The sequence below is a fragment of the Acomys minous genome (assembly GCF_964271855.1).
Source record: "Acomys minous genome assembly, chromosome: 9".
Taxonomy (NCBI): Eukaryota; Metazoa; Chordata; class Mammalia; order Rodentia; family Muridae; genus Acomys; species Acomys minous.
Genome location: NC_140490.1, coordinates 38642181 through 38668532, shown reverse-complemented (window position 1 = coordinate 38668532; position 26352 = coordinate 38642181). Strand labels below are relative to the sequence as shown.

Here is a 26352-nt window from a genome sequence, read left to right as displayed (position 1 = left end):
GTAAAATCTTGCTGTGCAATATGAGGACCTGAGTTCAGATCCTCAGCATTCACGTAGAAGCCAGGCACATAGCACACCTTGAATCCTAGCGCTCCTACAGGGGCAAGAGAATTAGGTCTAAGGACCAGCTAGTCTTCCAAACCAAGGAGCAAACCGCAAAGAGCCCTTCCTTCAAAAAAGGTGGAGGCAGGGATCAGTACTTGAGGTTGTCCCTGTCGGTCACACATGCGCTACAGCACACCACAAAATAAAGTAAAAAGATACTGCCATTTACACATTTTTAAAGATCAGCGTGTGAGTGTGTGTGTGTTACGTTTGTGTTGATATCCACAGCTAACTTCATACCTAATGGTGAGAAGCTAGGTTTTCTGCTAGTTCTGGCTTGCTTTTTCTGTTTGTTTATTTGTTTGTTTGTTTTGTTTTGTTTTTTAATTTTTTTAGTTCATCTTTTTGTTTAGAATAATCTACAGATACTGATGTAATTATTTTTAGTTGCTGAAAAAGGATTTTATTGGCTGATTTAAGCCTGAATTAGTTTATTGTAGACCTGTTTCAGGTGTGCTGTTGCTACTGCATTTGTAATTGTGCCCTTACCAAATTATGTATGGCACCCCTAAGCACCAGTATGGTTATATTTAGAAATGCAGGCTTTGGGGAGGTAACTGGATCTAAATGAGGCCATAAGGATGGAGCCCCCCTAGTGAGTTGTGTCCTTAAAGAAGAGGAGTTCCCTTGTTCTCTCTCAGTCCTTGAGCACAAACCAAGGAAAAGCTGTGCTAGCAAAAAACAGGAAGGTAGCTGTCTACAAACCAGGAAGTGACCCTTTATCAAAACAAATGCTACTGCTACCTCAATCCTGGCCTTAACTCCCAGCTCCATCTGTGATGTCTGCTAGAGTACCCTAGGCCACCTGAGACAGAGTTAGTGCCTGAGATGGGGTGCTGCTATAACAAATATCTAAAAATATGGATGTGGTTCTCGAGCCAGTAGAGGCTGGAGAAATGGCTAATGATGTGACTGGTAAAAAAAAAAAAAAAAGAATAAAGAATCCTTGCATTTCCTTAAGATACATGTCAGTGTTTGTATTGAACATTAGTAGGAATGTGGTGTTGGGGTTGATGCTAAATGAGGAACGCACTGGAAGATGGGTAAAGGTCTTCCTTGTTATACATGACACACCTTGGCTGGATTGTGTTTATTGATTTGTGGAGGGTAGAACTTTAGAGATGCAAAATCAGTTCCTAGGTGGGAAGAGATTCTTAGGCAAAATATTGACTGGTGTCTCCTGATTACTACTACTAATATATTAAAATAAAGATTTAAAGGGGGAACTGTTACTGAAAAAAAGAAGCTAAGACTTCAGAGATTTTTCTTATCATACACATTGTAAATAATAGAATGTGTGTTTGGAGAGAAACTTAATTTTATTTACACTTGATAGTAGTATTAGTGTGGTGTGAAATACGGGCCTGATTCGTCCTCTCCATCAGGAACAGTTAATTTGATTTGAGGGGACAGATATGGGTCAAGGGTAAGGAACACTGTTAGACTTTATAAGACAGGACATTCTGGCTATGGGTTGTAAGTTCAGCGGGGCGGGGGCAGGGGGAGTGGGAGAGTGACCGTCTCCTCAGGTTGGATGAAGCCCTGGGGTAAGAGTGCTCAGAGAACAGCTCTCTATACAGTGTATGACTTAATGCAGCTCAGTAGGCTAGCTGAGGAGGCATCCTCCTTGAGGGTTTTCTCTGCCTTACCTGTGGACCTTACAGTTTTTGCTGGTGTGAACTAAGACTCTGGGGGCTTGGGAGATGGGATTTGTGTGAGACAGGGGCGACATGGTCATGGACCTGGGTGTTAGTCCCTCTGATTATGTGGAAGCCCTAATCCCTGGTATACTGCTGCCTAGAGATAGGGCCATAAAGAAGCAATTAGGTTGGAATAAATTCCTGAGATTAGGGTCTTTGAGACAGAGTTACTTGTTCTTACATGGTTAGATATAGAGGCCAGGGAGATGACTCCATGGGTGAAAGCACTTGCTTAGACAAACCTGGTGACCTGATGTCAGAGCCCTGGAACCACCATACAAAAAGCCTGTCTCTGTAACCCCAGCACTTCTGCAGTGAGGTGGGAAATGGATGCAGGAGAATTTCATGAATTTCAAAGGTCAGCTTACCTGGATTATGTGGCAAAGCAGAAACGAGAAACCCTTTCTCAAAATAAAGTGGAAGGCAAGAAGCAACTTCTAGTTTGTCCTCTGATCTCTACATACACACACCTACACACTTGCCTTCACACATGTGCACATACAACATACACATAGCCGCACATGCATGCAGGCTCGCACACATGCATGCTCCACCAGACACCTGCCAACACCTTGATATCTGAGCCTCCAGAACCAACTACAAGAAATAATTGTGGTAGTTTTGTTATTGTTGTCTTGTTTTGAATTTAAACCATTCAGTCTGATACTTTATTATAGCTGTTTGAGCAGGCCAACAAGATAAATTGCCTTGGACTGTAAGCCAGGAATGTCAGTGAAATTTAAATGAATTATCTATTTTCTTTGTCATATAATGCTTAGTTATGCCAAATGGTGAATTTACAAAGAACTTTGTGTTTTGGATAATCAGTTATTAAACCCCTTTTCCGTTTTTAGATGTTCAGCCTGTTGCCTATGAAGAGCCCAAACACTGGTGTTCAATTGTCTACTATGAACTAAACAACCGTGTTGGGGAAGCTTTTCATGCATCATCTACTAGCGTGTTAGTAGATGGATTCACAGACCCTTCAAATAACAAGAGTAGATTCTGCTTGGGGTTGTTGTCAAATGTTAATCGCAATTCAACTATTGAGAACACTAGGCGACATATTGGAAAAGGTAATCTTGTCATTTCTTTTCATTCAGTTGAATTAAGTCACTTTTTATATTGGCTGGGTACAATTCATTGTAGAAGGTATTGGAAACATCCACAAATAAATAAATAAATAATCAGTCAATCAATCTTATGCCATGGCTTTTGCCCCAAGTTACAGATACTAAAGAATGTGATCAAATAAAGACAGGACCAATCCTTTCTTCTTTATCCTGTTTGGTTTGTGTTTCTAGTACTAACGCTCTGAAATCCTATTGTTTGGTTCTTGAATGTTTACCCTAACAGTTAGGGCAAATTAGGTTAGGACCTAACTGGACTGTAAGGGATGCAGGAATTTACCTTGTTCACCGCAGTGTCCTCAGTAGCTAGTACATTGCCTGCCTCATAGCACTATGTATATCGTTGCAAAATATGTGTGTGTTAGTAAGGGGTTAGAAATTTTAAACTACTGCACTTGGAGTGTTTTCTATTGTAAGATTAACATAGTACTGGGGACGTGGAGTTTGAGATGTAAAATAGAGGGAGCTATCAGGTGACCTCATGCATCAGAGTTCACTTATAATCCACCAGGAAGCTTTGTTGCCAGAACAAGCGTGGTTGCTTTGCACATGGCATGGAATGCCAGTGTCAAGAATCAGAGGAAGCTCCAGAAGCCTGTGTTGCTGTGTTGCATGCCTCTGGAGTGGCTTTACTTTTATATCCCTGCAGCTCTGCTTCATTGACTTGAGTCTTACTCAAAGATGGTAACAATGGCAGATAATGATAATTGTGATACACTTACTTATAGAAGAAATTCAGGAAAATAATCTGAAGCCAGGTGAAGTGGCTCACACCTGTAATCCCACCACTTGGGAGACTAAGGCAGGTGGGTCCCAAGTTCAAGGGCAGCCTGGCAACATAGCAAGACAGTCTTTAAAAAACAAACAACTAGAACAAAGCTGAAAATCCCCAGACAAACCAAAACCAAAAACAAAAACAAACAAACAAACAAAAACCCAGTTTTTATTTATTTAATTGTCAGACTTGTCCTGATGTTTCTTGTGAACGTGTCTCTTCTGTGTGTGGCAGTCAGTTCTCCTCCTGCAGTGGAGGTAACTTAAGGAATGTCTCTTTGGTAAATGATAGGGTCAGTTTCCCCCGTATTCCACAGGATTTCTATCCTGGAGTCTTTTGATCTTGGTCCATTTCTGTTTATGCAGAAGCAAACCACAGTTTTTAATGCTATATCTTGACACAGTTCTGTGGCATATATTTGAACAGTTTTGTGTTTGTGGCGATCCTGCTAAAATAGGCAGTGTGTGTGGTCATGGGCAATAATGGAAACTGGTCCATTGAAGGTTGTCAGTGTTCTCCCTTGCCATCTAGAGTATGGCAAATGGCAACATGCTGTCCTAGATTGAGACAAGACTGTGTGCTTCGGAACCAAAACTGTAATACCAGTTTCATTTAAAAAATAAACAAAGCAGAGCCCTGCACCTCCCCAGAAGCATACAAAGATAAATTGGGAAAGTATTTCATGAGTCAGCTTTTTAGAAATATAGCTTAAAATTTACTATTAGAACTGCTTTGTCGTAATATTTATATTTTTAGAAAACTTACAAAAGGTGTATTTTATTATTTTGTGTGTCTTGGTATTTATTTTACATATAGGTGTGTCTATGCACCACATACATAAAGTGCCCTCAGAGGCCAGAAGATGAGCATCTGTTGGACTGGAGTTATAGATTGTTGTGAGCTTCCATGTGGGTGCTGGGAATCCAGCATGAGTCCTCTGCAGCAGCAGCCCTAGCTCTTAACTTTTGAGCCATTTCTCCAGTTCCATATTAAAAAAAGAAAGAAAGAAAGAAAAAAGGCTATTTAAAGGAAACTAAAATGAGCATGCCATTTCAGAGCTCTTTCTGTGTTCTGAAGTCACATAGGTGTGTTCAGGTTTCTGTGGGTAATGGTTGAAATGCTGTGGTCTTCTTTGTTAGCACACACAGTGGAAAATGTCACTAAATAACTTTTATGATGATTTCTTTGAAAGTACTCATAAAATGAAAATCTTAAAGAGCATTTTTTCCTTTATAGGGAAACAAATGATGGTTGGAAAAGGAAACACAAACACTGGGGTCAGACAGCTTAATAACCCTGCCCGCTCCAGCCCCCGGGCTTGGCTGCTGAGGCCATCTAGTGGTGGTCAGTTGACTTTGCTGAGCGGTTCTGGGCACTTTGATTGCACCAATCATTATCTGTGGCTTCCTACAAGGCTTTGCTAAGCCAGCTCCTGTTTTCTCTTTAAGGTGTTCATCTGTACTACGTTGGTGGGGAGGTGTATGCCGAATGTCTTAGTGACAGCAGCATCTTTGTTCAGAGTAGGAACTGCAACTTTCACCATGGCTTCCATCCTACCACTGTCTGTAAGATTCCCAGCAGCTGTAGCCTCAAAATTTTTAACAATCAGGAGTTTGCTCAGCTTCTGGCTCAGTCCGTCAACCATGGGTTTGAGGCCGTGTATGAACTCACCAAGATGTGCACCATTCGAATGAGCTTTGTCAAGGTGAGTGTTTGTGATTTATACAGGACTTGAGTCATTTTAAGTATGTATGTATGCATTATAAAAAATTAGGTGAAGATAATCAGTACTGTCAACTCAATTTGGCATTTTTAAGTGAAATTCTTGAATTTATCATTTTAGCTATATGACAGGCTATTTCATTTTGTTTTTTGTTTTTGTTTTTTTTGTGTGTGGTTTTTTTTTTTTTTTTTTTTGGTTTTTTGAGACAGGGTTTCTCTGTGTAGCCTTGGCTATCCTGAACTCGCTTTGTAGACCAGGCTGGCCTCGAACTCACAGCGATCCGCCTGCCTCTGCCTCCCGAGTGCTGGGATTAAAGGTGTGCGCCACCACGCCCGGCCTCATTTTGTAATCTACACATAAAATCTACAATTAATTTTGATATTGAATAAGGATTGGCTTACAACGTATTTCAGTTAGGAGAATAAATTATTGGAAAGTATTTAGTATAAAATTGCATTTTGAGTGCCTCAGATTTCATTACAGTGACTCAGGAGATTTATAGTGCTATTATAGTACTTTATTTGTGTCTCAGGCCTGTTGCAAAGGATTTATAAAGCCTATCATTTACTTTCATGACCTGATTTTACTGAACATTCCACAGATTGTGTCTCCTGAGCAAAATGTTGAGAGAATCATAGTGGTAGATCTTGGAGTTGGAACCGCCCCCTCCTGGTTCAGGAGCAGCAGCACAGTACTTTTTCTTTTTCTTTCTTTCTTTCTTTCTTTCTTTCTTTCTTTTTTTTTTTTGGTATTTAATCCCAGTCCACTGTTTCTTTGCTGCTTATTAATCATCTGAATTTACTTTCTCTTCCCTCTTTTGAAATGTGGCTTTTGTCTGTTTTATTCTCCACTTCCCATGTCTGCCTCATTTCTTTACCTTCCGTTCCCTCTAAATTTCCCTGGGGCAGAACTACTATAAACGGAATAACAGAGAAGATGATAAATCAAGAAAATAAAAGTAAAAACCCACATATTTTACTTATTATCTGGAGCTTACTTTATTTCATTAAGTTCTCACCTTTAAGGTGATGGCTTAATGTGATTAATAAATACAGCAAACTATATATGTGCATGGAATGTCCACAGTCTCATCTGATAAAAACAAACAGCAACAGAGGCTCCCAAACCTAGAAACCTTTTTTTGTTTACAAACAAGCAAACAAACAAACAACAACAAACCCTACCATGATATTACATGAAGCTGTTTTGGGCTTTTTTTTTTTTTTTTTTTTTTTTTTAGTGAGAATGTGTATCATAGTAGGAAATGATTTAATTGAGAAAGATCTTAGTCTATGGCTTCTGTGAAGTGTAAAAAACAGAATTCTGAGACATATTTGTTCCCATGGTCTGTATCAGAGAAATTCTATTATTTATTAAAGTTTTTAGCTTTGAATAATGCAACTGTGTCTTTTTATACCATATTGAATGCTTATTGGGTTTCTGTAGTTGCTCAGTTTAAGTATGTTTTGTGTGTTTTTACAGTTAAGCCTTTTATTGTTAAAGTTGGTGTAGACTGTTACCTGTTCAAGAGGGATTTGCTTTGCTGTTTGTTCATTTTCAGGGCTGGGGAGCGGAGTACCATCGACAGGACGTTACCAGTACTCCATGCTGGATTGAGATTCACCTCCATGGGCCTCTTCAGTGGCTGGATAAAGTCCTTACTCAGATGGGCTCTCCGCTGAACCCTATTTCTTCTGTTTCATAGTGCAGAAGTATTCTTTTCAACTATATTTTTAGTGGACTTGTTTTAATTTTAGAGGAATTTCCAGTACAGATACTGTGAGCTCACATGGAAAAACAGATATTGTGGCTTATTTTTTCTACATAATTGTGACCAACACATTTGTATTTTATGATGAATTTACATTTGTTTGTATTCATGTTCATTGTGATTAACTTTCAAAGTATTGTAAACGGTGTAGAGTGTTTTGCCCCCATTAAGAAGTTCAGCATTGATCTTTAACTGGAACATGCTTTTGCTTGTGTCCCAACAGTTTTTAATTTGTTAATTTTTTACAGAGTAGTGCATCACATAATGAAAATGTACCCTGTAAGAGGGCACATATTGTGAAAAGTACTAGGCGACACTCTTCTGGTAATTGCTTTGTCCTACTACCTTTGCAAAAGCATACTACATTGTTTTGCAAAAACATAAGGTAGGGACTTAAAGGAAACTATTGAATCTCTTATTTGAAGGACACTGCACTTCTAATGTGGTGTTCAGTGAAAACAAGATGGTAGATTTTAGATGTCATACATTTACATTTAGTATAGCTAAGTGTTTGTCGGTGTAATGTGACTTCATGCTATATATCTTTTGTAAAACATTTCCTTTTTAAGAATCTCTAGTATATGTCATTTACTCAAATTTGTCATAAGTTCTACTTAACAGTTACAGTGTGTGCACGGCCTTGTTCAGCTGTGTTTGCTGCTTTGGGCCAATGTTTCAAGAACTCTAATTTTAATGTGTATCAGTCTTATCATTTTGCACTTTTATGGTTAACGGTTTTTAGTGTAACCTCTGGTAAAATATAGTCAGGTGGTCTGCTCTTAGATTTTTCCCTTTACCTTCTTGGCACTCCTTTGTATTAACACTACCATTTAGAGATTACAGTTGTAGGCTGTGGTGCATTTTCTAGCTTTTAATTTTCAATTTAGTTTATAAAATTGTTATTCTATAGCTCCAGCTGAGGTGCCTGATAATTCCTACAATTTCCTGAGTATTATTAATGTTGGATGATTATGTACTTAATACCATTGCTCTTATACCAGGCTTCTCATACAAGGACCTATGCAATGTAACCATCAGAGGCTCTTTGGTTGGGTTCCAACAGCGAGGCTGCTGGTGTGATGATAAATGGAACATCAGTGGGGGTTGGGATAGCTCATTTCACTTGTCATTTAACAAAGACTTGTCTCTTGGCATCAGTGTTCTTGCCTTTTTCTTTTTATCCCTTCAGAACCTACATGGATGCTAGTCTCCAGAACACCATCTTCTAAGAGAAAGGATGTGAACACTCATAAGACATCTGTTTAGTTCACTGTGCCTTTGGCCTTAGGACTTGTAACCACTAGCCACTTTCTAGGGAGCAGTAAGATTGACCTGATGGCCTTGAGAATGAAGACACTACTTTGATAAAGAAAAAAAAGGCCTACTTTTCCTACCAGAGTAAGAAGCTTTATCTTCTGGTGCCTTTTGAAGATATACAGAGCCACTTTGTCCTTCTGCTGAAAGTATCGCTTTGGTTTGGCTTTTACAGTGCCCCTCCAGCTGGATGAGGAAAACAGTTTTCCCCCCTCTGGGGTGGGCAGTATGACTCCTTTTCTTCCTGTGTCATTATTTATTACCTTTCAGAGTGCAACCATTTGGGTGGCCTTACTCCTTCCGAGGAAGTGCTTTGCTGTGCTTCAGTAGCTAGAGCTTTAAACATAAATATTTACACATAAATATTCCTTAGCAGAGTGTGTCAACCACAGGAGAGGAACCCGTCTGCTTTCTAATGGAATGCAGGAATGCTAATTGTTCCATTATTACTCTGCAGGCTCATGGCTTAGTCGTCAAGTGTGTAGGCTAAGTCTTGACTTGAATGACAGATACATGTCAGTGAGCTCAGGTCTGGAAACAAGTGCCTTGCTTGTTCTTTTCTTCAACAATGGGTTTATGTTTCTCCACATGATGTCATCATGTCACAGCCCTGAGTTGCAGGGTTCCATGTCATTTGCCTTCTGTAGAACGGCAGGTCTGAAGTGCTTAGCTGTTCAGAGTTTCATGGAGAAACCCACGCCTGTTCTGTGGTCGATAAATGAAAACTGTTCAGTCTAATGTCCAAGAATATATATATTCACATATATATATATACATGTATGTATGTATGTGGGTAGGAAAAACTGCATTTGTAAGATGAAAGCAAAATAAATGTAGAACTCTGGCCTGCAAAGAACAGTACCGCTAAAGAAACTGGTTCAGAACTGTGCTGTTCTAACGTTGTATTCAGTGTAAAGCGTGGTTGGCATCAGACCTTGAACAGCAGGGCTGTATGTCTGAGATGGGTCTCATGTAGCCCAGGCTGGCCCTGAGTATGCTAAGTTGCTGAGGATGGCCTTGAGTTCCTTTACTCCCCAAGTGCTCCCAGACATCTACCATCATACACAGCTCCTATGGTGCTGAGGATCAGACGTTATGCTAGCTAGCCAAGTGCTCTCTCTGCCTCCTGACCAACAGTCCTAGTTCATCAATCAGAGTTTTGCATCAAAACATTAGCGTATGCCAGGGAAAAAGATAGATTTGCAAATAACAAAAATTGTCATCAGTTTGATAAATTCTGCAAAAGGCAGACTCAAATCTCAGTCATAAATTACAGCAACAAGATACTGATTAAAAAGCAGGACCAAGAGCTACATTTGACTACTATATACGGGATACCACGATGATGTGGTTGATGTGACCCAACTGGATTTATGACTTGTAAATTAGTAAGCATGCTGTTGGCCTTCCAGAATTACTACTTTGCTTTAGAGAAAATTGGAGAAAGAAATCAGATTTAAAGTAGTAACAAACTGGTGGGTGGTGCACACCTTAAATCCTAGCACTCTGGAGGTACAGGCAGAGGCAGGAAGATCTATGTGAATTTAAGGACAGCCTGGTCTATAGAGGGAGTTCTACACAGAGAAACTGTCTCAGAGGGGGAAAAAAGAAAAGAAAAGAAAAAAAAAAAGAGTAAAATAGCAAACAGAACAGAAAAAGAGTTCTTTTTAAATTTCCTGTGTTTCGTGGTTGCTGGTGTAAGAAAAGTGGTTGTAGAAGTGGCTGTGTTACTAAGGTGAAACCAGTAGTAAGATTACTAAATACAGTGTGTCAACAAGCTATACTACTAATGCAGATAGGAAATGTCCATTTTTATAACATTTGAAAGTTAGACATCCTTTGCGGATGTAAAGGACAGTAATATTGCAATATGAAATGTACTGTCAAAGTAAAAATTGTGGTTTGCCTGATGCAGTCTCCCTATTGCCCAAAAGGACCCCTGAGAAATATTTTCTGCCCCTGCCAGTAGGGCCCTCTGGAGGAGAGAGTTGGAAAAAAAAAAAAGGAGAGAGAGAGAATCTTACTGATGCAAGACACTGTGCTTTTGCTGCAGACAGCACCTAGCTAGGTCTTGCCTTTTCTAGTCATTTCCCTGGTATGTCTTGGATCATTGTCAGGGCTCTCACTTAAAGTCATGACTTTTTGCTTCCTGAAGATGACTCTCAAAAGTTATTGTTATTATCTTTTAATTTGTTGTTATTTTGAGACACAGTTTCTCTGTACAGTCCTGGCTGGCCTGGAAATTACTGGGTAGGCTAGCCTCAGATTTGAAGTAGTTCTCTTGCCTCTGCCTCTGAAGTTCTGGGATTATAGGCATGCACCACCAGGTACAGTGACCTCTGATGATTATTAAAATTCAGCCCCTGGTGATGGTTTGGCTTTAGAACTATTAGCTTTGTTTGAACCCTTCTTTGTCTTACCGAGTAACTCCTCTGCTATCTGGAGTCTGAGTAATGTGTGTTCTCAGTGTACACACAGCTAAATAAGTGGGTAGCTTTTACTATGGGTAACTGGTGGTTTCAGAAGTGGTTAGAGGTTTTTCTTTTTTGAGGGGAGCAAGTTTTCCTAAGTGGCAATTTATAGGTGGCCTCAGATATTAGGTAGGGACACTTTTTGAAAATAATTTTCAGTTAGGTAGCTGTTTCCCTCACAGTAGTAGGATTTTCTTTTTTGGAAGATACTGGTTCTTAGAAGTTCTTCTTGTTAAAAAGATGCATTAATGGGGAGTGAAAATTCAAGGCTTTGTTCTACACCAACAGAATTCTATCTGATGGACAGACACTTGGACAATTCTGTGGACTTGGTTGCATTGTAGTTGAGTGTGTTGATAGCAAGGGTAACAGTGTCATCAGGCCTTGTGTTACTGGGTCACTCAAGAAAGAGGCTCATTCCCCAGCTAGGGCTGCAGTCAGCAGTAGAGCACTTACCTAGTGGTGTAAAGCTCCTTTTTCAGTCCCCAGCACTTGGCCGAACTGTCAGGACACAGGTGTACTGTAACTGAAGTGACCATCTACAGCTGAATGGTATGCCAGGACCTCAGAGAAGAAATTCATAGTGATGTGTTTAAAAAGTGAGAATACATGTTAAAACACTGAACTGGTGATGAGTGCTGTTCAAGTGATGAACTCTTCCCAGCAGAGAGCTAGTCCTAGGGCAGACTGTCCTCAGAAGAGAGAGGGGCGGGGTGTGCTCCTTGTCCAGGTGACTTAGTTCTAAAGTCGGCACACTTACTCTTTAAATATTTGTTGGAAGTTGCTCTTTTTAAATAGTTGAGGATTTTTGTGTGCAGGTAGGACACCTGCCTGCCCCCACCCACACCATAGGTCATACCTTTCTTACTGTGAACTGTTATGTCAGCTGTAATAACACTCCAGTTAGGCCAGATAGTCCTGAGTTCTTCTGAAAAAATGTCTTCTAAGTTGGCCATGCTCTTCTGATATGATACCATTGGCGCAGCTACTGCTTTGGCATTCCCATAAACGAGCTAAAGTAAAGGGGGTCTGAGGCAGGATGGGTGGGCAATGGTACTTTTTAACATGGCTGGTTAATTTAAGTGTACTTATTTAAATTCAGGTAGTAATATAGTCATGAAGAATGAGTCTTGTTTTCACCTGTGAGCCTTCTCCGAGGAAGACATTTCACATGTGGATGGTGAAGAGCAAACCGATGGCTGCACTGCGGGTCTGCTTATGTGTATTGGTCCTGCTTCTGTTCATGTTGTAGAAAACAAAGCTAGCAGCGTGCTTCGACTCTGCTACCTTTGGATGCTTATGAAAAGTATTAGGTTTTACTATGCTGTGCTTCTCAAAGCCATAACTCTTGAAATTTGTTTTCGCATATTGTTTGCTAATACTTTGTTTTAATAAACCTTAAAATCTTACGGTGTCTCCTTTTGTTTATTTTCTTGTGCTTTGCCCTGATTCGTGCTCCATATAGTGGTGATCCAGCGGGTGAGACTAATGCAGTCATAAGTGTTGTGGCAGGAGGCTCATGGACCACGTGTGCATGCCTCTCGCTGCACATGAGCTGTGCTCACAAAGATGCAGTTTTGTCCGTTCCATTTGTATGTGAGTTGCTGTTTTTTGGGGGTTTTTTGTATTTTTTCCCTTTGTCTTTTGTTTTGAAGCAGTGAGGCCTCTTTTGGGGTGTTTTAGTTTTCCAGATCTCACTTCTAAAAGAGGGGCTTTCTTAGCAAAGCTGGCTGTAGACTCTCTAGCATAGACTGTGCCTGGTGGTGCTTAAGTCCTAGGCTCTGTGCTCTTGGGTGGGATGCTTAACTACTCTGGGCCTCAGTTTTTGCATCTATAAAATAAAGGTCTCCTTCATAGAAAAATTAACTGAAACAATACAAGTGAAGTATTTAGACTACTGTTTAGCATAAAATAATTTGTTTATTAAATCTTGTTACTTTGATTTAAAGCAGTTATTTCTAATACTTGGTTGATGAACTGTTGGTTAATCGGCTACTTTTTTTTTTAAAGTTCTTTATTTTGTGTATATGTGTGTATTGGCTGTCATGCCATAATTGCTTATCAGAAAGTGAGTAGGGGTTTTCTCCCTCTATCATGTGTATCCAGGGAGCAAACTCGGTCCTCAGGCTTGGCAGCATGTGCCTTACCCCTCTGGCCCAGCTTTATTATCCAAGGTGTATTGAGAGAGAAACATGTGATTCCTGTGAGAGGTATGTCCTGGAACAGTTCGTTCATGTTAGAGATGTAATCATGTAGCCAAAGATGGATCCTGAGTGCTGGGAGCCTGTAGCTTCTGAGTGCTGAGATCACAGGCATGGCCCATCAGGCTTGCCCATCAAACCTGGAACCTTGCTACTCCAGATGAGCTGTGCCGCCCCCAGATGAGTTATACCACAACCCTGATTGATTTTGAAAATTCTTTTTACTTTGTCTTAATCTCCACCCCTTCTTCATTCAATAAATTTTACTAATCTCCTTTTAAGGATTATTTTGCCCAAGGTAAATTCTGAGAACTTGAACAGCACAGAAAAGCATATGCTCCCAAACTAGCCACTAACTACTAAACAGACATGTAGGCATGTACTCTTCTGCTCTGACTTACATTGGTCCTCTGCTTCCTTTGACAAGTTTGTAGTTAGTTATGGATGACATGGTGTGTGTGACACAGTATGTTATATATGCGCACTCACCTGTGCAGACTGCAGGTTTTCCTCTATCACTCTCCACCTTATTGTTTGAGATAGGAGCTCTTCCCAAATACAACTTGCTCAGCCTGTGCATTGCCACCTGCATGCCTGCCTTCGGGGCTGGCCACCTGGCACTGAACAACCACTTGGTGTGCTCCTCACCAGTAAGACCCCTCCTGCTCTCTGTGTTGGTTTCCTGTAGTTCTTTGTGGAGGGCTAAGGCCTCATGGTCTTCATCTGTGCGTGTTGGCATGTCAATTACTGTCCTTGTTCAGCTCATGCTTAGGCAGTCATTTCAGTCAGACATTATTATGGGTATAGCAGTTGGTACAGCAACTATGGAAATAGTGTGGAGAGTTCTCAAGTGAAGAAGAAATCGACCATAAGACCCAGCTATACCACTCCTTGGCATATGCCCCAACGACTCCAGACAGCTGCTTAGCCATATTCATTGTTGCTCTATTTGCAATAGCTGGGATATGGGAATTACCCAAATGGCCTTCAACTGATGACTGGATAATGAAAATGTGCATAGACACTGGAATACTGTTCAGCTGTACAGAAAAGGAAGCCGTGAGCATTCCAGGTAAATGGGTGGGACCAGACAAGATCATATTGAGTGTGGTAAATTCAGACCCTTTTCTCTTCTATTGATGGCTCCTCACTCCCAAATCTTCAGGTGGGACATATCCTGGAGTAACTGCAGAAACCAGGAAAGTAAAAGGGGTCCATTGCGGGAATTGGAGCAATAGGAAGAGAAATGGGTACAAGTGATCTGATTGTGTAGGTGGTGCTCTAGGTGGGGAGGGAGAAGGGAGATTAATGGAGAGAGGAAGGTAGAACAACAGTAAAGATGTCTGAAAAAATTGTAAGGAATCAACACTATTAACTACCTTAGAAAACTTGTGTATAATATAGTTTAAATAAAATGTTCTTGCCGGGTGTGGTGGTGCACGCCTTTAATCCCTGCACTCAGGAGGCAGAGGCAGGTGGGTCACTGAGTTTGAAGCCAGCCTGTTCTACAAACAAAGTCCAGGACAGGCAAGACTACCCAGAGAAACCATGTCTCGGGGAGGAAAAAAAAATGGGATGGCAGTCCTCCCTCTGTGAGTGAAAGATCATCTGACAAGCCCCAACACCAAGCCTGAGAGAGCTTGGAGTTGTTGGGTTAGGGTTGTCAAAGAGCCTCCAAACATGGCAGCCTATTGCTATCACCCAGTTTGCTGTGTCAGCACTTGGAAGTGTATGCAGACAGACCTGCATCGCTTGCTGGAGCAGTTCCCAAAGGTTACGGACTGCCGTCTGACATGTTGACAGAATACTGAGGCTGGTGTGACTTTAATGCTAGAGTCCACCTTTTAAGGAATGTAATAAGGCAAAATCTAGCTAAATTGATTCTAGTTCAACATTTTTAGATCTCATCACCATGTCTTAAAGGAAAGTCAGCTCAATTACAGGGCTTACATCCCTTCTTTGTCTGTGAACCCTTGCGCCTTTACCCTGATGCAATCAGGCACCTGCAGCTGCTGCTTAGCTGACCTGTAAAATTAACAGTGGTGCTGGCACTTTCACTGGTTGGCATTTGGCATTCTCTCAGAGGAAGTAAAAAGGCCACAATTTCCTTGATGTGTTGGACAACAGAAAACCAGAAGAGATACATGAACTCTTATTTCAGAACCTGGAGGTGAATGCCCCCTGATCTTTGTACTCAGGCTTGGACCACGAGGATTCTTCCTGGCTTGCGTGTGGGAAAGGCCTTTTATTGCACTTAGCTGGGCTGCTGCAGAGACCTCTGAGAGCTAGAACACTTTGGTGGAGGTTACATGGGCAATAAAGGCTGGGAGGGCTTGGGCAGCTTTGGGGCTGCTTATAGTTGTCTCAGCATTAGTTCAGGAGTGTAATTAACAGCAAATACCCCACAATTAATCTACTCACACGTCTGTGAAATTTTCCATTAGCTTACAATTGCTTAGGCCAACTGAGTGATGCCAGTGAACGTGGAGATAAGTGCAAACACCGATGACATGAACAACTCCAGAGAAAACTGCAGTGAAATTATCTTGCGTTGTCTGCTTAAGACACTGCAGGGTTTCACCTCTTTTCCCTATCTGCACCTGTGCTCCCTTTGCCCAGCCTGTCTCTGACCTTGAGCAACATGGTTCAACTAATGTTTGAGAACTGTTACGTGTTGTGCTGTGGATACGCAGTTAAAACATTGTCTTTCCATACATCCTCGTTCTCATTGATGGAGACAGCAGACAAGGTAAATAATATGTATGTGCACTGGTGAGTTCTAAAGAGAACATGCTGGGGAGCGGTGATGGGGAAGAAGGAATTACATCTTTCTGTGCATTTAGTAACCAGGAAAGCGCTCAGTGAAAAGCTAATTTGGGTTGAAGTCCAGGAAGAAGGAAGGAAGTCAGCTGAGCATTCCTGTTCCAGGCAGCTGAGAAGCCATGGGAGCAGCATTGCTAAGATCTGTTTTTTTCCTGCAGGAAGTGGAGTGTTGTAAGCAAAAATAGGACATGTACTGATGTCTAAATTCCCTTCTCAGTCTCTGAGGGAGATAATAACAATAACTGAAGTGTTACATACTTGGGGACAAGAAATGCTAACACTGGATTAACACCTTTGGGAAACAAGCTGCTTTGAGACCTAGCCAGTAAGGAAGAGGTAGTTTAAGGTGAAAAAAAGGAGTGCACAGGTAAAACTCACCTTAAACCCTACCTGTTTCCCCAGTATAATTAACAAATGCCTACCGGGTGCCTGTTTTGTGTCTTAAAAAATGCTAGGCATCTAGAGAAAGTGGTGAGCGCGACAGACATCTTGATCTCATATGACGCATGCAATTGTAGGGAAGAGACAGGCTAATTACAGTCATGTCATAGCTCTCATTAGACATAAGAAAAGTGCAAACACTTGAGTCTGGAGTCAAGGTCAAAATACACCGAGTTTGAAATGACCACACTTTCAGAATATAGAGTGAGGCGATAAGCCCAAAGCAGACAGAGGAGATGGGCAGCCTGTGCTTTCTGCAGTTTGTTCTGTTCGGCCGAATTCACATCCTTGTAAGCCATCTCCCCAATGGCTGGGCCAGCCAAGAGCATAGCTTATCAGTTTGGGGAGCTCAGACAAGGTTTGACAAAGATTACAAATCACAAGGATGAGAAGGCATTAGCCAGAGGGAAGAGAAAGCAGCTTAATGCAGAAGGTTCCTAGGGATTAAAGGGCTTCAAATTCAAGAATGAGGCTGGTTGTGGGCCAGAAGGTTCTAGGCCTTGTAGGCAAAATTGAGGGTTTTTTCTTTTAATTTTTGGGTTTTTGAGGCAGGGTTTCTCTGTGTTAGCCTTTGGCTGCCCTAGACTCGCTTTGTAGACCAGGCTGGCCTCGAACTCACAGCGATCTGCCTGCCTCTGCCTCCCGACTGCTGGGATTAAGAGAGTTTTGTTTTTAATCACAAGAGAAAGGAGAAGCCTTTAGAGTGTAAGCTGGGATTGGAGGCAGATGCTGCAATCATATACATACTGAGATTATAGGTAGATGAAAGGCAGTGGTGGAAGTGGAGGGATTTGATGGGGTGAAAGGCGTCCAGCAGATAACCTTCACATATGAGCAGATGAAACGACCACCATGCTTTTTTAAACCTTGGGCAGTCATATGCTGATGTACTTAATATTGGAAATACTGAAGAAACCTAGAAAGGCGATGGTCTTAGACTTGTTGAGTTTTCCTGTAAGATGCCCAGCTGGGGCACAGCGCCCTCAGCTATGCTGGAGAAAGCACTCTGAGGAGCACTGGAAGCTATGAGAACAGATGAGGTCAGCTGCCCCTGACTTAGGCAGGCATGCTGGGAAGTGCAGACCTCGACCACTGTGTTCCATGTGGGTGATGGGGACAGTCTGTCCTACTGTAAGCAGTTCTGGAGCCAGCATCCCAACTAACCGCACAGCTCACGCTCAAGCACGCCCGACATATTCAGCACAAGCCTAGCACTTGCCCTGAGATGCCTGTGTTCAAAGTCCCACAAGGCAGGTGCTAGTATCTCTAGTGTATAGCCCAGGAAACAGGCGTCAGAGAGACTTAGGTAGGAGTAAACTCAGGTGGGTCAGCTGGCTCCATAACTCAGGTTCTTACCCTGGTTCTTACCTACTAGCCCCGAGTACTGAGTACTGCCACTCACCCTGTTGGGATGTTGCTAACACTTTTCTACTTCCAGTGGCTGCTTTAGCGGGGCAGAACAAACATCACGACTTGGTCTCTTCCCATTTTTAGCCTGCCACACCCAGGGCTCTTAAGGTGTTTCCATTACAGCTTGGGATTAGCATAGCAGAGGCAGGAGTGATTGTCTCAGGCCCTGGATAGCCATCTGCCTTAAATTTGGGCTGCCAAAACAAAACAGTACATTTGGTAGATTAGACAACAAAAAATTTATTTTCCCATAGTTCTGGATGGCCAGCAGCTCTGTGTGTGCTCACATAGTCTTTTCAGTTACAAGGAGCAAGTGGGTCAGGGTTTCACCTTTGACTTCTCGAAGCTCCAGTTCTGTACTGCAAAGGCAGTCCTTCTGGGAATCAGTACCTCAACGTGTGGATTTGGGGGAGAATGTACATATTCATTCCAGAATACTAGCTAAGTTGTAATCATCACATTGCAGTCCACTCGCTTACATACTAGCAGAGAACAGGCCACACCTGCTCTTCCGGGGAAAGCCAGGTCCAACATGAGGAAAAACCATTATTATCCCAGCTCTAGCCTAGAAAACAGAATGGAGATATTCAGAAAAGCAGCTCAGGCACACGGTGCTCTTACTGAGTCAGCTTGCCTTCTAGATCCCAGCTCCATGTAGGCTGAGGATTTATTCCAGAGGATTTGTCACCTTGCTCCGTATTATGAAAGGATCCCAGTGGTCCTGGACCCCTGTGGCTGTAGCTGATAGTGCTCTAGGAACCACACGTGACTCTGTAGCCAGGTACTCATGCTCTCTGAGGGGACCAGCTCTTTTTCTTGTGGCCGCAGAAGACTGGGTCTAGCAGCTAGCGTTTCCCCTCAGCAGTGCTGCCTCAGGTCTGCATCTCAATTACAAGAGTGGTTAACATTTGAGAAAACTAATTCTGTGCCCCCGTTGTTCAGGCTGTGACACTGGCTTAGTGTGCTGCTACCTGGCAGAGCTAGGCGGTACCCATTTCACAGAAGAGAGAGGACACAGGACATAGGTTAAGTAGCTCATTCAAGGTCATAGGGCTTTTGAGAGAGCAGTAGGATTGTGTTGCCGAAGGGTTAGAACAGATCCCGAACTGACTCCTCATTCCAACACCTTCAAAGCTGACCACTAGGATGGAGGGGAGGACTGTCCTCCTCCTTCATTCCATCCCTACCTCTCCCAGGCCCCAGCCCTGAGCTTATGATTTTAGTATGCCCCCATGGGGCTTATGGTCTTCTCTGCAACCAAGGTGCATGTGGACTAGCTGGGCTAGCCTTAGAGAATATGACTTGAGGATGATGTTTGGCTCCATTTCCAAATAATAACCTCAAATCTGGGAGGAGCTAGGACAGAGGAGGCAGCGGGAGCAGGAGCTCCAGAGCCTGGCTGTGTGAGTAACCAAACCTGGGAGCTTCCCTGACGACTCCTGCCACCTGCCTGGCTTCCTAGCCCCTTATAAATGCTGCTGAATTCTCTGTGTGTGCCTTTGGGTGGGAGCAAATGTGCTTTTCCTGCTTCAGAGTCACAGAGCTCTCATGACTCCAGCATGGCTTAGAATTAGCTGGATTAATACTCTTTACCCCCCCCCCCAGGCCCTCCCCAATCCCAGTAAAAATGTCTCTTAAGGTCAAGTGAACTTCCTTAAGCCAGGTAACTAGTGGAAGTATTTTACACACCCATTAAAATAACTCCCCCACCAGGCATGGTAGCCCATGCATATAATCCCAGCAACTCAAGAGGCAGAGGCTGCCAGACCTCCAGCCAGGCCTATAAATAAGCAACCTCCCAGAGTTAGAAAATAGCCAAGGTTGTCACAGACCTGTCTCCTCACTCCCTAGTTCTTGGCTTCCATCTCCATGCATGCGATCCTGTAGGGTTCTCAGGCATGGCTTCTGTATGCTTAGGGGGAAGTGCTACCCCCGTCCTTTCAGGACCCACCTTCTCCAAGCCCTGGCTCTGGTTTAGGAACTCGGGATTAGGTGGTGGTTATCCCTGCCAGAAACTCCTCGCCCCCCCCCCCCGCCAAAAAAAAAAAACAAAACAAAACACTTTCCAGCTCAAGTAAAAGGCTAGGGGAAACCAGGGAGGAGGTGTACTCTGACTTGGCTCTGGCAGGGGAACTGGGGCTAATCTACCTTACTCCTGCTCCGGATGGACCCGCTCATATTCCCTTTCCAAAAACGGTGCAACCAATGATCAGTGTTCTTGGTGTTGGATCTGATTTGGTGGTCCACGGAGGCATGAGATGCAGCCTCTCTGTTGTAGCTGCAGTCCCTTGCCCCTCCACCGGACCCCTTACCCCCTGCTCTCAGGAAACCAGGTGCTTGAACCCGAGTAGGACATGCTGAAACCTCTCGTCCTTTTTCTATCGGATCACCAATGTCAAGGAGCAAGAGAGGGGCAGCTGCAGAGGGCAGCCTTAGGGCCCGGGAGTCCAGTCCCTACAGTCCCTACAGGCAGGCCCTGATTAGTCCCGCGCTCATGGTACCTGATGCCCCTTTGCGAGCAAAGTCAGGAACTCACCAGGGAGGCAAGGTTCCTTTGCCCGGGTGAGTACTCATCTTTCCGGGTGGTTTCCTGGCAGGACCCGCTGTGGTGGGTGGAGGTGGGACTCTGCCGGGGAGTACTTTCAGGCACTGGGACCAGGACCCCAACCTCCTAACACCTTCTCCTCCACCCCTTATTTTCCAGGTCGGAAAGGGTCTCTGGGTCCAGGCGAAGTGTTCCAGGGACCAACTACTCCGAAGCCAACCCTGCCCTCTTCCTGCTGGAGACTCTCTGTGAGGCCAAGACCAAGAGCCCCGCGGCCCTGACTCTGTCGCCCTAAACCGGCCGCGTCTTCCAGGGCGCACGGGCGTCGCGCAGCGAGCGGTCGTGGGGCAGCGCAGCAAAGGCCGAGTGGCGCAGCTGGCAGCCGATGAAGAGGACAACGAGCGCCACTGACAGCAGCAGGAGGAAGAAGAGCAGCAGGTAGGTGGGCAGGTCGGGCTTGGTGGCCGAGCCGTCCCGCACTCCGCGCGCTGTGGCTAGCTCCAGCGGCAAAGCACCCTCTGCCTTGACTGTAGCTCCAGGAGCCAGCGCGCCGCTGCCCGCCGTCTCCGGGCCGCTGGTGGCGTTGAACACGTCGCCGTACATGATCCGTGGGTCCCGCCGACCGGGCAGGACCACCTTACTTCTGTTGCTGCTGACTGGCGCTGCTCACAGCCTCCATGGCTCTCCCCTCCCGCCCCGCTGCGCGCACCCGCGGGGGAATCGGTGCCTGGCTAGTGGCGAGGTCTGAGAGCCCAGGGAGCATCCGCTGGTCCAAATTCTCAGCCCCGAGGATCCCAATACCTCAGGCGTTCCCTCTTCTGGCAGTTGTTACCCGGACAGCGTCCCGAGCCCCTGATCCGTGTCAGGTTTTCCAGCCGCTTCTCAGCTCGAGTGAGTTCCGGAGCACCCCTGGGGTGCAGCAGCTGCGAAGGGTGCAGGTGACTGCTGCTGCAGCAGCAGCAGCAGCAGCTTTGTGGGGCTCCGCTCTGGCTCGGTGTGTGTGCTCGCGGATTCTCCGCTTCCCTTGATGCGGTGGCCTTTTGGAGGGGTCCCGCAGCCTTCGGTCCTTGTAAAGACGCCTGGTGTGTTGTGATCCTGTCCTCTCGCGCCTCCACCGCTGCGCTCCTATCTGAGCTGGAGACAGAGCTCAAGCGCCACTTGTCTTGGGCGGGAGGTGGGGAGGTGGCAGGATTTGCAGCCCTGCCCTGAGAGAAGCTGCGAACCAATGAATGTAGATCAGAAAGGACGAGGACAGCATTGTCTGCCTTCATCACTCACCAACGAGGATATTGAGGAGGGGAGCTGGAGAAAGAAAGAAACAGGAAAGGACGCCAGGGTAGTGGAGTTCTCATTCTTTCTTCCATCTGCTTCTCCTCCCCACCTGCAAAGTCTCAGGCCTGAGATTGAAGGAGCTGGGATTTGAACCTGGGCTGCCCTGGTCTGGAGTCCATGCATGTGGCCTCTCAGGGCACAGCGGTTCAGGACGTCACTCACCATGGTTGCATAGCCGAGTCATGTCAAGGAGCCTCAAACTCCACAGCCTGGCCTCAGTCCCAGTCTATTTTGTGGCTGGGGGCTAGGTTGACAGATCTATGACCAACCACAAGCCATCGGACAGAACATTCAATTAAGGGAGTGAACTGACGATAATGATGATGATGATGAAGACGGACGACAACGACATCAATTTGACATCTGGGAACTCCACAGAGAAACTGACTGTGGGCTTGTCTGTAGGGCATTTTCTTGAATAATGGCTTTGTTGGAGGTGTGCTCTGCCATCCATGGCCAGGTGGTCCTGGTTTGCAAGGGAAGGCAGGCTGAGCAAGTTATGGGAAGCAAGTCAAGATCCAGAGTTCCTCCATGGCTTCTGTTTTTGTTCCTTCCTCCAGGCTGAGCACTTGTCCTGACTTCCCTCAGTGATGGACTGTGACCAAGAAGTGAGCTGAAATAAACCATTTCCTTCTCTACACTGGTCTCGGTCAGAACACTCACACCTGCCTTTCCTCTTCTCAGGTGTAGCCAGTTTGCATAGTGCCCCAGGGACTGGTTGCCCATTGCTCAGGCTGGGTAAACCTGGGTAAAATGGGCCTGAGGAACAGCTGCTCACAACAGGCCTGTGGCTACGCAGGCGACCACAGGAGTTCATCACTTGCTGAACAGTCCTTGACTGCTCTGCTCGCCCATAAAGAGGCTAGAAGAGACCATAAACTGGCCGTGGTCTTCTCAGATTAACAGTCCTGGGAGAGGCCTAGTGGCCAGGATGAAAAGTGGGCAGTCTTTAGGGCCAGGGGTGGCGGCGGCAGGGCCAGACTTTGCGTCATGCAAGAGGCAAATGCCCAGCTACCACCCCCCTCAGCAGGCATGGGCTGCCTTTGAAGGTACTGCTCAGCAAGAGGCTCCAGGTAAGACCAAGGCACCAGGCCAGACTAGACAGCGGCTATCAGGGTGTGCGAGGGCAAGTTCAGCTTTACATTCTAGATGGCTCTCTCACTCCTCACCCTAGCGCCAGCTCTGTCTCCTCACCAATTGTGGGAGAGCTTTGCACAGCAAGTTGGGTCCATGTCTATGTCTCTTTGCCCTCTTCTCGCTCCCTGCCCCTCCCCATGTGAGGTGATGAGTACCTCAGGGGAACCTGGGATTGGCCAACACGAGCCAAAGGAAAGAGGAGCTAGCTCTTCCTCTCTCCCCCATTGCATACTGGGTTTTGGCCTCAGGCAGTATTACAAAAGTGGTCAAGTGTGCCTGGCAAGAGGTCATCCTCAGGAGCCCTTCCCAGTGCGGCAGACTCGCCTCTGTACAATCTCTGCCTGAGCTGCAATGGCAGCCCCAAGTGCAGCGATGAGCAATATGCTCAAGTGCTCCAAGGCCCTCTGAAGTTCCTTGTAGGGCATTCTCTGGAGCCTCCCTGGGCCAGGAGGGGCCCTGTAGAAGTAAAGCACAATGGGATTCAGCATTGCCCACCCTAGACAGCCTTGGTCCTGGCAAGCAACCCTTGTGCTTAAAGGACACACCCTTGTGCTTAGGCTTCCACATTTGTCTACTGTTTAGACCAACGACTTTTCAGATGGGAAATCTGGCTTTGAGAGGTGCCAGAGTTTATCTTTGTTAGCACAGGACACTATCTCGGGCCCAGGGCCGCAGTAGCAGCGGCATGACTCTCTTCTTACAGCCCTTTCGTGGGAGGTGGGATCTGAGACATGCCAAGCCAGAACAGGCCTCACTGGCATGTTAGCCATGTGGTAGTCAGCATCGAGATGGATGGAGGTTTTATCTGGGTCCTTGTGTGGCTTAAATGAAAGTCTTGGGTAGCTTGGTTTAGGACCTGGCCTGGACAAAGGTCACCTCTGATCCTGGGGCACCTGATACCACCCACTCACTCACTCACTCCTCCCACCTCCTACCTTGGAAGCTGGGCTGCCAAGGCTACCGTTGATGTCACTTGAGCCACACTCATGGCAGAGTGGTGGTGGTGGTAGCTGCTATGCATGCCCCTGTCCACAGACTGAGCGCAGGGCATGGGCTTCAGGGTTCATCTCTCACACTGCAACCTGTGATGGCACTGCCGTGCCTCGGTGCACCCCAGGCAAGAGAGAGAACCCAGGAAAGGAGTCAATATCAAGGTCACATGGCTGGGTTGTGGTGTAAGGGAGCCTCAAGTTCCACAGCCTGGGACTGTCCACCCAGCCCAGACAGGAGCATGTTGTCAAGATGCCTTTTCTTTGGACGAAGTTGGAGCGGGTGTATTGATTGCCCCTTTGGGGGAGTCCTCTGGTATTGATGGGGAAGCCGCAGTTTATTTTCTGAAATGTACTTAGAGCCCTGAGAGGGTTGATCACGTTCCCTGCACATCCCCGGGCAGGAAATTAAACACGGCTGGTACTAAGTAAATGCAGAGATGAAGTTTACACAGCTTTTTATACAAGCCAGAGCGACCTTCCATTAAGGGCACTTTGTGTACTCACACATTTAAGTCTTTGGAAAGGTTATGGAAGGGGGCTCCGGGGCCGCCTCTAACAGGCAGAGGTCACAGAGCTGCGAACTCACAGAGACCTCGCTTCCCATTACGTAGTTGTTGAGTGGCGCACATGCCTTTCCTGATGCCTGGCTGCAGAGAGCCAAGGGAGGGGAGGCAAGGACGCCCTCCTGCCGCGTCAGCCATTTGGCAGCTGTGGCGTGGAAGCTTGGGAGATGGGGAGCATCGGGGCCAGGATCTTGTAAACTGTTGAAAACGGCGTGGAGCCCAGGGAAGCCATTTCTGTGCCTTCTAAATGTTTTGGGAACCGTTACGAAATCACTTAGGGCGGAACGGAGAGGAAGAGATTCGCCGTCCCTAGTGAGTCCCGAAGACACCCTTCTTGCAGAGCACTCTTTGATGTGACGGTTGGTTTTTCTTTTTTTGTTTGTTTGTTTTACTTTTATAACTGCTCCTGTGCCAGCATCTAGTTCACCCAGAGACCCATGGACTGGGAGGACCCGAGGACCAAGAGGAGGTAGCAATTCTGGGGTGGTAAACTCCACTTTGTGAGACTGCCCCTCACATCTGGCTTTTCCACTCTCCAAGCCTGTTGCCTGTTCGTATTTGGAAAATCGCCTCATTTTGGAGTCTAGTCTTGGAGGGGTGTTTGCTGTTTACTTCTTAAAATGACCATTCCAAATCACAACTGGGCCGTCAGCCACTCCAGAGGCCAAAGTCATTTGTACAGCACCAACTGACCGCCGCTGTTGCGAGGGACGATGGTTTCGTTCTTCTGGGGATGGCTTCAACAACATCTGACTAAGCGCAGAGAGACATTCCTCTCTCTGTCTCCTGATTTCTTTTGACTGTGCTTAGGAAAAGCTAATGTGGTGCTGTGAGTGGGGGACCTCTGAGAAGTACATGGGAACACGCATGAAGGATCGGATGTGTACGGGCAAGAAGCTACCGGGAGGGCAGGCACGGCGCTGGTGTGACTCTGGAAACAGGGTCCAGATGGGAAGAGCTTCAGGCTAAAACTGTATCAGCCAGGTCTGTGAGGGGTTCCCAGGCAAGCGTCGTCACTGCACTGGAGTCTCCTGGGAGGCAGGATGTAGGGCTCAGTGGCAGTTCTGAGCTTGTTGATTTAGAGGTTATTTTTCTTTTGCTCCAGCTGTTAAGTTCTGGGACCAAAGGTAGATGGCAGGGGTTCATCCTTCCTCAGAAACCTTCTCTTTTGGCCCTGGTCCCAGTCAGCCTGTACACCCTCTCTTCGGAATGTTTCCAGCCTTTGAGTGAACCATAGATTTTTACCTGTGTGTGGGCTGAGGCGAGCGCCCCCTTGTGGTCGCTGTTTTCTCCGTGGTTTTTTTTTTTTTCCAAGAAAGGGGCTCACACTATAGAGAAACTGTCTTTGAACTTGTGACAGTCCTCCTGCCTCAGCCTCCCAAGTGCTGGGAGGTTACAGGGCTGAGCACCTCACCTGGCTCAGTGTGTCACTTCTGTGGTCAGTGGTCTCAAGCCCACATGAATCCCAGGCTTTGGGTCCTGGAGCGGACCATCTCTTCCCCACTTACATTTCTGCTGGGGTTGCTTGTGCCCAGTCCCGGCAACAGAGGCTAGGATGGATGTCACAGTAGCTTCCTGCCTTTGCTCTTCCAAGGCCCTCTCTGAGAATAAAACGCAGCACTCAGTTTTTAAGTGAACATTTACTTAGTACAGGAAGTAGAATCAAAGTAAATGTTTGTTTATTTGTTGGTTTGTTTAATCTGACAAAGGCTCCAAGTCCGAAAAGAAAATCGAAACAGCTAACTTAGCTTTAGGGCCTATGGAAGTTTGAGTGAAAATGGCCCTCTATGGGCTCATAGAGACTGGCACTATTGGGAGGTTTGTTCTTGTTGGAGTAGGTGTGGCCTTGGAGGAAATGTGTCTCTGGGGGGAGGGGCAGGGTGGGCTTTGAGGCTTCAAACACTCAAGCCAGGCCAGTG

At 45.4% G+C, this 26352-nt stretch overlaps 2 protein-coding genes across 5 annotated transcripts in view; one reads left to right on the top strand and one right to left on the bottom strand.

The window, feature by feature from the left end:
• Positions 1 to 12398, top strand: part of SMAD5 (SMAD family member 5) — a 37044-nt gene extending 24646 nt beyond the window's left edge. For all 4 annotated transcript variants that reach the window (XM_084795066.1, XM_084795068.1, XM_084795067.1 and 1 more), the window contains 3 exons: positions 2660 to 2881; positions 5159 to 5415; positions 6995 to 12398. In XM_084795066.1, the coding sequence (XP_084651192.1) occupies positions 2660 to 2881; positions 5159 to 5415; positions 6995 to 7138 (623 nt within the window). In that variant the 3' untranslated portion in view covers positions 7139 to 12398. The remainder of the gene's footprint in view (positions 1 to 2659; positions 2882 to 5158; positions 5416 to 6994) is intronic.
• A 5681-nt stretch (positions 12399 to 18079) lies between these two features.
• Positions 18080 to 25710, bottom strand: SMIM32 (small integral membrane protein 32). Its single transcript, XM_084796404.1, has one exon. The coding sequence runs from the start codon at positions 21010 to 21012 to the stop codon at positions 20701 to 20703; it is 312 nt and encodes a 103-aa protein (XP_084652530.1). The 5' UTR covers positions 21013 to 25710; the 3' UTR covers positions 18080 to 20700.
• Positions 25711 to 26352: the final 642 nt, after the last annotated feature.